At 37.3% G+C, this 10,662-nt stretch overlaps 1 protein-coding gene across 3 annotated transcripts; it reads right to left on the bottom strand.

The window, feature by feature from the left end:
- Nucleotides 1-59: 59 nt before the first annotated feature.
- Nucleotides 60-8,638, bottom strand: LOC135947058 (bromodomain-containing protein 4-like). Of its 3 annotated transcripts, XM_065495616.1 has the most exons (11): nt 8,123-8,637; nt 7,292-7,403; nt 7,130-7,234; nt 6,971-7,076; nt 5,881-6,083; nt 5,452-5,673; nt 4,480-4,912; nt 2,462-2,709; nt 2,267-2,406; nt 2,011-2,064; nt 60-1,188 (listed from the first exon to the last, which is right to left on the bottom strand). In XM_065495616.1, the coding sequence occupies exons 1-11, from the start codon at nt 8,194-8,196 to the stop codon at nt 315-317; spliced, it is 2,571 nt and encodes an 856-aa protein (XP_065351688.1). In that variant the 5' UTR covers nt 8,197-8,637; the 3' UTR covers nt 60-314. The 3 variants fall into 3 exon arrangements, with proteins under 3 accessions (XP_065351688.1, XP_065351686.1, XP_065351687.1); XM_065495614.1 differs by having other exon boundaries at nt 7,130-7,403; nt 8,123-8,638; XM_065495615.1 differs by lacking the exon at nt 2,011-2,064 and having other exon boundaries at nt 7,130-7,403.
- Nucleotides 8,639-10,662: the final 2,024 nt, after the last annotated feature.

The following is a 10,662-nucleotide window of genomic DNA, read 5'->3' as shown; positions in this document are numbered from 1 at the left end:
TAAGATTTTATCCAATTTTACCATGCTCAGGTAATGCTTTGAATAAAATTCTAAAAGCATCTGATTTTCATGGCATTTTTTATTTAGTTTATCCATACGATTAGACTTGCATGTAGAACAACTTATTAATACGCGATTGTTTGGGGTGTCATTTAAATTATTACGTTATCAATTATGAACATAACTTATTTTAGTTGTTGTTCCATATTCACAAATAAATAGGCAACAATATAACAATCTATAAATAATCATAGCTAGCCAATGTTTTTTATCTCACGTGGAAGAATAAAACAACTACACAAAAGGGTTGGAGCTTAATCCGAGTCATTAGAATACTCAGGAGTGCGGTCGGGTGGAGACATTCTACTGTCCCTACCGTCCCTACGGTCCCTGTCAAAGTTGCCCCAGCCTCGGTTGTTTCGGAATCCACCGCCTCTGCCCCGCCCCCGGCCCCTGTTCCAACTGCGGCCACCCCTGCTCCTTGGCTGGTTCTGTGGTTGCGGCTGATAATTGTTGTGTTGCTGCATCTGCATGTTGGGCATGAAACTCGACGCCATCATCTGCTGCATCATGTGGGGCGCCATGGGGCCCAGCATGCCCTCCTGGCCCATCGGCATCTGCTGCTGCTGCTGCTGCTGCTGCAACATCATTATCTGGGCCATGTCCATCATCGGGGGCTGCTGCTGCTGCTGCTGAGGCTGCGTGGGAATGATGGTGGGCTGCGGTGGCGCCCGAGCCATTCTGGGGTCGGCTGCCCGCTGCCGGGGGTCGTTCTGGGATGGTCCTGGAGGAGACATCGGGGAGGCAGAGTTCAGGTCCAATTCGGAGAGAAGTTTCTGCAGGCGAGGGTCTTGTCTCACGGCGGGGTCGCGCGGATTCAGCCTCAGCCCCGAGTAGTCAGGTTTCTCAACCGGAAACGGCTTCAGCTTGAACTCAATGGCTGGGTTAAGGTCGATCGAGCAGTCGATCTCTTCGCATGGCAGGTGCAGCGGCGGCGGCTTGAACGCTATTTCCATCGGGCCAATGCGTAGGTCCGTGTCCCCAAAAAGTGTCTGCCGCAGGTCCGTGTCCACTTTTTGCGTCGGCGCCACTCTCAGGTCCACGTCTTTGCTGAACGACGGCTGCGGCTGCTGCTGCTGTACCCTTGGAGGCTCCGGTCGCGACCTGGGGTCTCTCGCCCTGGGGTCCCTGATACAGACCGGAAAGTTAATCTTACATCTCTACTGTTCCAGAATTGCTGATGTAGAGTTCAACGTTTATGCAATGCGCAAAAAAGGCAAATAGAAAAATAAAACAGCTTGAATAATGCCAGTTATGGAGTAGTAAAAAAGGTAGTATGAAATAACCGATTATTTGATATTAATATAAAATACTATTTTTTCCAAATTTACCAAGTATTTCCTGAGAAGTACATTATTTTTTATTTCCAAAAAAATTTGAATAATTTAAATCTAAAATGTACTTAATTTATTTCGTTTTAGATTTTCTAGATTTTATTCTAAGGCAAAAATGGAGCACCATGACCTGCTAGTCAGCAAGAAAACTATTGGCAACTTCCCAGGCCAATTTAAAAAATTTAAGAACTTTTCAGGAAACTAAAAAACGATACAGTAAATAACTCATGATTCAACCAACACTTCCATGAAAATTAGATTTTAAATAAATTCCTTTGATTAATCCCACAAGGACAAGTGTTCGTTCATAATTTGCAAACTTAGATTGGAACAGTGATACCTGACGATCTGGTGATATTAAAAAACAAGGGATCAACTATTTCTCCAATAACTTGTATGTTACATCACCAGAGTTTCCTTGTAAGTAGAGCAACAAGATAAATGGAAAATTTATAAAAAAAATGAATTGCTGTAACTTTTAAACTATTTACCAAGTTCATAATGAAAAAGATAGTAATGCAACTGTAAGTTGCAATGCTAACAATAATGATCATGCATTCAGTAAGGAAAGGGTTTGAATGATTTGAAGAAAGCTTTGAATAGAGTAGTAATTTACATTGTTTCTCGGTAGAATGAGTTCATATTCCGAGAATCCATATCACTATCCATGCTGAAATGAAATAAAAGAGTCACTAACACCCCGCTTAAATCAGTAAATCATTTCAAGATCACTTCACGAAAGCAAATATTTCTAAAAAAAAAAAAAAAAAAAAAAAAGGAAAAAATGTATTTGCATACAATGAGATTGAACAAATAGAAAATTATGTCAAAATGTTCTACAGAAACTTCCATTCTAAATAATGAGTTCATACCTGTTCACCACAGTCTCTTTAGGTTTAATAGTATTTAAAAGTTTTGTTAGGTCTTCGTTCAGTTTGATGCCTGACAAGTCAAAGGACGACGGCATAGCAGTCTTAGCGTTAGGTTTTGAGTCGACAGGCCGGTCTGTCACCTGCAGAATTTGCTGAATTAAAATAGGCATGGAAAATAGATGAACTGATTATCACCTTGTCCAAATTTTTCAAAACTTCAGTCAGGCTTCTTTCCTCTTCCTCGTCGTCACTGGAATACCATGTTTCTTCTGCGCGCGCACCACTCTCGTGATCCTCGTCGTCGCTCTTTTTCTGCTCCTCATCGTCTGTGTTGGCTGCAGCCTCAGCGTCTCTTTGCTGTTGCTGGTGTTGGATTCTTAAAAACAGCTCTCTTTGTCTCTTTGGCAGATTGGATGGCACTACCACATCCTCTCCTCCTGATTCTGAAATTAATATTTATTTTTGTTAATTCTATTGTTTAGTCATATTCTTTTTGAATGGAACAATCTTATAAGCTCTATTGTTTTATTGTATTATACCAAAATAAAATAAAATAATCCAAATTTCAGTCCGGCAAAGTTAAAATTAGTTTCCTTCACTTAAGAGGTTAAAAGAAAAAGGCTTACAAGGTAGACCGTACATCCTCCGACTCCACAAGCACTAATAACCAGTCAAAAATTTTATTTCTAGCATAGCTTCACAGTAGCAGGGGACACAAAATATTTGAAAAAAAAAATCCAAAAATATTTTTAAAAATACAATATCTGATCATTCGTACTGGATATTGGTGTGTAGAATGTACTAGACAATAGAAATTTTGAGTTTCCAAAAATCTATTTCACAGTCACTAACAAGTGAATCTTTTTTTAATTTGACGTTTTAGTTTTCGCGAAATAATTGTAAATGTGAAGTATCCATTATGTAATATTAAGTATTTAACATGAGAAAATGTTTCAAGACCGGATTTTGAAGTAGAGCGTATTCCAAGACAGGAAACTGAAACAGGAAACAAGAATTCCTGCTTTTTCCTGGAATTCCGGCAGGACAGGAAAATATTTTTCAGGAACAGGACAATACAAGAATTTTGTTTCAAAACAATTCCATTCTTGGTCTATTTTATATAAAATATACCTAATTTATAGACAGCATTACTTTTCATTTTGATACTGTCTTACAATGTTTACTTTCTTTCATGAACTATAAATATTTTTCCAAAAAAACCTAACAATTATGACGATGTTTACAATTTTGCTCTAAAGCTTGAATTAAAATGCACTACTCTTTAATTATAGTCAGTGGTGTTCGAAAAAACAAGCGTTTTACGGAAACAATCAACTGTATAAAAAATTAACATTTTTTAGGGTTTTTCTGCAATTCTTTTTCATTTTAAGCACTATTTGAAATACTTTTTGTTGGATACTAAATTCTGTGCGGGGTGCATATTATTTTTTCCGTTTTGTTCATAAAGGGGAATTAGATGAATTAGAAATTATATTCTCTATCAAAATTTAAACACTTAGAAAATCTGTCAAATGGAAGTCTCAAATAATTAAAAGCAAAGTGCAAACAAAAAACAGGTATAAATATTAATATGGAAGAATTAGAAGACCATTTTGTAAATTTGAATTAAATTAAAGAAAAAAAAACAGGAAAAAACAGGAACAGGACAGGACCGGAAATCCAATTTTGGAACAGGAACAGGACAGGACAGGAAATTTTTTTCCCGGAACAGGTCAGGACAGGAACAGAAAAACCTTTCTTGAATACGCTCTATTTTGAAGCCAGTTTTCATTCAATCGTGATGATATTAAATAGGTAGATTCTGCTTAACAATACAAATCAATCGACAAGTCACTTTTGTTGTTCTACAATAAATAATTAAAAACCCTACCAAGCTCGGAACTAACCTTAGAGGTACATTTGTTCAGAACGTTAAAATAATTTACCGATTGTTTTGTCTCATAGAAAACAGTTTGCAAACTAAATTTTAGATAAAAACACGCTAATATTTAAAAAAAATCACCAGAAATAATTGTTTAAAAAAAATTGGTTCCTAGGCGAGCCAAAAGCAATTTGCTGTGTCCACAAATATTAAAGTAGTGCGGGGTGTCCTTGTTAATCGTCATTGTGTTGACTAAGAAGACGATGTGAGAAAACATATTGGAGCGCGTGTTAAATATTTTAAATGGAAATTAATCAATTTGAAAGGTAACCTCTGTGACTGCTGTCATCTTCCCTGTCGTCCATGATGACGAGGCCATTCTCGTCATCCGAGTCGTCCCTGATCGATTTTCGCGGCGATATATTTCTTTTCTTCTCGCTGCCCTGCTCGCTGAGGTCACGATAAAAGTTGAAGACTGGCGCCTCCTGCTGTTGCTCTTCTCGATCTACCCGCTGGTCTTCCTGCCGCTGGCGCAGCTGCGCGTCAAAGTCAGCGTCAGCCGTCGCGTTCTGACTACTTGAACTTGCTTGTGGATCTTGAGCTTTGTTCTTGTCCACGCTGTAGATTCTGATGTCTAACAAGGAGGGGATGCTGCCGTCCATATTGGCAGGCGGAATCGCCGTGGGAAGGATTACTTCACCTACTTCATTTCGCGGTAGCTGCGGAAACTCGCCTAAAATTTCTTTCGGCGCCGTTTCTATGTGCTGAAATTTTTAAATTGTTGTCAGATTTGTGCCAGCTGCACTTGCACGAATGATCGATCACTTAACAAATTGGGAAATTTTGTTTACTTTGAATAAGTAAAAATTTACCAAAGTTGTAAAGTTTAACAAATAATGGAATTTCGATTTTTTTAAATCCCTGAAAATAATGCTACAAAGCATTAATCTAGTATGTTGTCTCAGGGTTTGATAAAATGTTTATTTACTTTCAGCTGGGTTTTTCTCCAGAAAAAAAACAGCCGTTGGAAAACTGGACAATAAATTGATCAAACATTTTTTGTCTTTGTTAAAAAATCAAGAAGCAGTGAGCATTCTTAGTGCAAAAATTTTTTTAGTTTATCTTAATTATTCCTAGAATTCTCTCAATTAATGCCAAATATACCGACAGGAAAATCAAATGAGTGATCGATCAATTCATTCAGTGTAATTTCAAACATACCCGAAGATCAGTATCAAAATTAGTCTTTAAAATTGAAATATGATAAAATTAAGTGCGCATGCAACTTTACTACATTTTCTACCTTTAGTAAAATCTCCCTTGTCCTGTCTGTCAAGGGATCATGGCTGAATTTGCAGTTTTCCTTTGAGTAGCATTTCATGCCTGTGTGGAAAAACTTGCAGGGGAACTCTGAATGCATGTAGAGACATTTTTCTTTCTTGGCGCAGCAGTCCATAAGGTAGAATTTGCACAGCTCATTTTTGTGGTCTGGCGTGCCCGTATGCAGATATGTACACATATCACCCTAAATAATAAAATAATTAACACACGTACAAGCACTGATAAACCTTGAGAGGAATTTTTCACTACACAAAATCTACTTGGGAATTCCAGAAGGACTTATTCAACTTTAAATTCTTTTAACTCAAAATGAAATTTCTTCACTTAAATTTTTAACAAGCTAAATTCCATATTATAATAATGATTAATTACATAAAAATAGTTTCCGAACCTTGTGACATTTGCCCTGCAAGTAAAACATGCACGGCTTTTTCCTGTGCTCAGGTATGTGTCTAACACGCTGGTGCGGTTTGTCCCTTTTCTCAGGGCTGGCCCGACGGTTATTTCTCCTTTCCGCAAAGTCCATTCGTTTCCTTTTCCTAGAGTGCGCGCCTTCATCGTCAGAAGCAAACCCGTCTCTGACAAAGCCCTCATCTGAAAAGTTGGCATATGATTGCATTTTATAAAAAATAAAAATAAAATTGTAGGGCCAGTAACAGCTTAGACCAAGTCTTGGTCAGTCAAAAAAAATTCAAAGAGGGCAGCTAGTTACATTTCAAAATTATATTTTTATAAAAGGGATCGGTTTTTGCGTATACTGTTTTTAAAAATAGAAAAGCAATTAATGTTCATTTTTTAAACTATTGATATTATTTAGATTTTCTGTAATTTTTGCTCAAATTAATAACAAATTACCGAAAGAGAGCAGGTCAAAAGCTCATCGATCTATTCTAAATTGATTATTATACCAAACTCGACAAAGCTGGCTCCCGTAGGAAGAGTCAAGCTACTGAGAGGTCGTTCCCGACGTGGCCAAGGGCACTTGTCGGCGAGTAAAATATGTGCGATTTCATTTCTTAACATGAAAAAATTTTTAGGCCACTGAAAAATTTATCTGTTAGGAATATTGCAAAATAATTTAAAAATATTGTTTATCTGCTTAAAATATGCGATAAAAAACACAATCTTTCGTCTTGAGATGGAAAGCTAAATTAACCACATTGATTAAAAGAAACCCTGTGCCAAATTAAAACAACCGCCGCAGCTGAAAATATTTTTGAGCAGTAATTACTAAAATTAATATTGCGGTTTATTAGGTCTTCAGACACATTTAGCATCACGCATTTGATGCTAATTATAATTTGAAGGGTTGCGTTCGCCATGGATTTTTCAGAATTTTGTTGGAAATAAATTTTTGATTTTAAATGAAAATTAGTGGACTTCCCTATTTCGTATCTAAAAAAAAGTAGATGAGGTCATATATTTCTTAACGATATTATAGCGTTTTTGTCAAGCCCTATTTCTTAAGAATCAATAATTACCGTCCGCATCTCTGGAATGTTTCCTGTCCGAGGGTCCTTGCGGAAACCTGTTGTGGTGATCGCTTGAATTTTCATGCTGCCGTTTTTTCTTGTTCCGCTGCTGAGTCTGTGCAAGAATTAAAATGAGTGCTGTTCTAGCGTCTTATGAATGATTTTCACCTTTTCTGCGCGTCTTTTCCTCTTGCCGGCTTTGTGGTGTTCGTGCCTTCCAGCCACAGGCGGCGACCTTCGATCAAACTCTTGAGACCTTTTGTTCGCAGGGCTCTGTGCAACATTATTGTTAACACTCGTCTCTTTAGGGTTTTCTCTTCTCAATTTTACTTTCCGGCTATCCGCAGGGGGTTGAGCCGACCCTGCCTCCTCCTCAATGGCACCTTCTTCCACCTCGTCATCGTCTGCAATTTCACCATCTTCCAGGTCCTCCTCCGCTTCACTGATAAAGCAGGACAAAAGCGAACATTGTAATTCCAGCATTTTTTTTAAATTTAATTGCTGTTTGATTTTTCGCGTTTTTTTGTGTTGATATCTTAAATAGCGATTTAATTAATACTATTCCAATTATTATCCTTCTTAAGCTTTATTTATGTCGGTCTTTATTAACCCTGACCATTCATTCTTTTCATATTTAAAATACTAAGTTTATTATTTCGTTCATAAAAAATAATGTTGACGCTGAACTTGAAAAAAATATTTTTAAGGTAAATTAAATTACCACTGCGAAGTTATTGATAAATTGATTTTAACTGCTGTCGCACTTGTTTGTGTCAAAACGTGACAAAGCTGACCCATATTTATCTTCCCCAACAAAGGAAGTTTTACTTCCCCCATGTAGTGCGAGATTCCTTAAATTCCAAGATGACGTCATCAGGGTGTCACATGACCGTCACTAAAGATGGAAATTATTGCTATCGCTTTTCAAGACATTGCGAAACCGAAACACAATGATATCAGGGAAAAAATTATAGCAAATTTTCTGCACTATTTAAAAAAAAATTATAGGGGTTAAATCGTAAAATCATAGTTATTAGATGACGTCATCGATTTCGACACGTCAGTCAGAAATGAGTGCAATCGCATAAATTGCGAGGCGAAAAATCATAAATAAAACATAGATGCCCAAAATCAATGGGTCTCATTTGAAAATTACTCCACCTGTCATTCTTTCCTGCATTTATAAGTCCGTCGTCGGCGTGGACATAATTGCTTTCGACACTTTCGAGCGCCATGTTGAACGTCGATAAGATTTCAGAGTGCGAGAAACAATTAAAAATTTATGCTTCTCATTCGCGCGATCCGCCTTTGAGGCGTCGCGGGGTCATAAGAGGGGGTGCAAAGGTGGTCGCCGACGCCGATTGGCGCCGAAAAGTACGCGCAATCGGCGACAAACGAGTCCGGAAAGGGTGTGAAATGGCAGAACGCGCGGCGGGCCAACGACAATACGGCCCACACGCCGGATTTCTTTGCCAAATTGGTCCGAATGTGAAGCAGTCCACACTTAGAGGCGATGCCCGCTTTCGGGAGCTTGCCAAATTTTGACTTTCACGTAATCGCCGTAATCTCGATGGATTGATTTACTTTACAAAGGCTTGCTTGCTCTGATGACGTTTCAACATTTCAGGCTCGCGTTGCAACCGAATCAAGCAATCGCAGTTGCTCATGATGGCCGCTAAAGGAGCAGAAAGTGGCGCTGTTGACAACGCCGCGCTTGCTCCTTTGTATAACGGTACTTTTTGATGCGAACACAACTAAACCGGTGTATTTGAAGGTTTTCAGTTTTTCAGGCCTGCTTTGGGAAATTTCCTGATTATTTTCAAGCTTTTATGTAATTTTTTAACTGTATTAAATTATTCCCATGGAAAACTAGAAATATTCATATACATATGATTTCATATTTAAATATTTAAGAAGAAGTTGGGAATCGATAATTGTATTGACCAGTTTATCAACACAACCCCGCGATGTTTAAATTAAGTTTAATAGTTTTCATAGTAATTGTTTATTGGTTTTAGAAAAACCACGATTGCCTGCATTGAAAATATTTAAGAAATAAAGGATTACTCCATAATTTACTGAAAGTATTTTAAACTTTCAATAATATTCAGTCAAAAACGACATCAACATTTTGGTTGTGTGCCGCAGTAATAGTATACTTTCCGTCCTAAGGGTAACCCAATTGCATCAAGGCACCAACAGCGCAAGAGCGGCTTTTTGTCGTGTGTGTTTTGACCGAACAATGGAGTCTACACCCCACCACTGGAACTCGTCATCGCATAACATTTCGTCAAGGCCTTCTGAATATTTCAGCTCAAAATCGGAAATTAAATTTCTTTTGAAGCGTACCGTGAAATGGTAGAAAATTTTCCTCTTGACGCTGCAGGCAAAAAATGTGCCGTTGATGGTTGGATTAATGGCTAAAGATGATCCTAAAACTGATAGTGAAACCAAAAAATTCACGAATAAGAAAAATATTAAAAAAGGGCTAGATTTTAAATTGAAAATTTAAACGCATTGACATTTAGGGAATAAAGAAATATATTTATGATTTTAAAAATAGAAAAATAAATCTCTATGATTACGGTTAGTATCGAAATTATTAAATAAAATAAGGGTTCATTGGGAGGATAATTATTGTGTCATATTTGCTATAACCTTTGGTTTCGAATCAAGATTTTCATTCATTGGAAGGATAGCACACAAACTAGTGCGAGGTCAATTTTTTAATCATATTGGCACAAATTTTTGGAAAAAGTTTTATTACCATCTATAGCGAGTTGCTTCCCTTTTAAATATCTAAATCGTTAAGAGCAACCTTTTAGACTCGAGAATTGGGAGAATTATTGGAAAAATAATTTTTGAGCCGGAAAATTCGACCTGAATTTTATATCTAAAGTTATCTCTCATAATCCAGAGAGTCACACTATTGCACGGAAGTTTAATCGATTTATACAGATTTGGGCGATTTCAAGTAAGTTTCAAATGATCCGGTGAAGTTTGGAGTCAGCAAAAAAATGTTCGTAGTTTAAAAATTCCCAGCCCTGAAAATAATTGATAAAAAATCTAACTTTTGTGGATTTCTTTAAAATAAAAATTTTGAATGAAATGTTTATATTATTTTTTATCAAATTTTTTTACAAATTTATGAAGATCCATGAGAAAACGAATTTTAACTTGATCCTTCCAAATTGAAATTAATTTTTACAATTTTCGGAATAAAATCTTAATTAAAGTCAAAATACGTGGTTGGAAAGTGAGCAATGATAAATTTGTTGGGAAAGAAGAGCCTGCAAGTATGCCGCTGTCGTTATTTAAGCCTCTCTTTTTATTGATTAATGAAAAATTAAACCTTATACATTCTCTGCAAGTATAGAAGAGTCGAAATATGGGTGGGGAAAAGCGAGCCGTGCCGCTACTACTGCTGCTACTGCTTCTGCTGAGGGCTGCTCCACATTTAAGGGAGGAGTTTAAGTGCTACATTTCAATAGAGACGAGAGAGCTAGAGGATAAAATAATAAAAATAGCACAATCCGAGCGGCGAATCGATGCATGCTGGATGAATGGCACCGATATTGATCAAAAATGAACAATTTGAGGGCTGAAATGAGCACGGCGGCTGAGCAGAGCAGAGCAGACACACACTAAGGGAAAAGCAGCAGGGAGAGACTCAGCACACGAGCACTAAAACACCATTCTAG

Source organism: Cloeon dipterum, chromosome X, assembly GCF_949628265.1.
Source record: "Cloeon dipterum chromosome X, ieCloDipt1.1, whole genome shotgun sequence".
Lineage (NCBI taxonomy): Eukaryota > Metazoa > Arthropoda > Insecta > Ephemeroptera > Baetidae > Cloeon > Cloeon dipterum.
The sequence above is the reverse complement of the archived record's forward strand: the minus strand, read 5'-3'. Positions and strand labels throughout refer to the sequence as shown.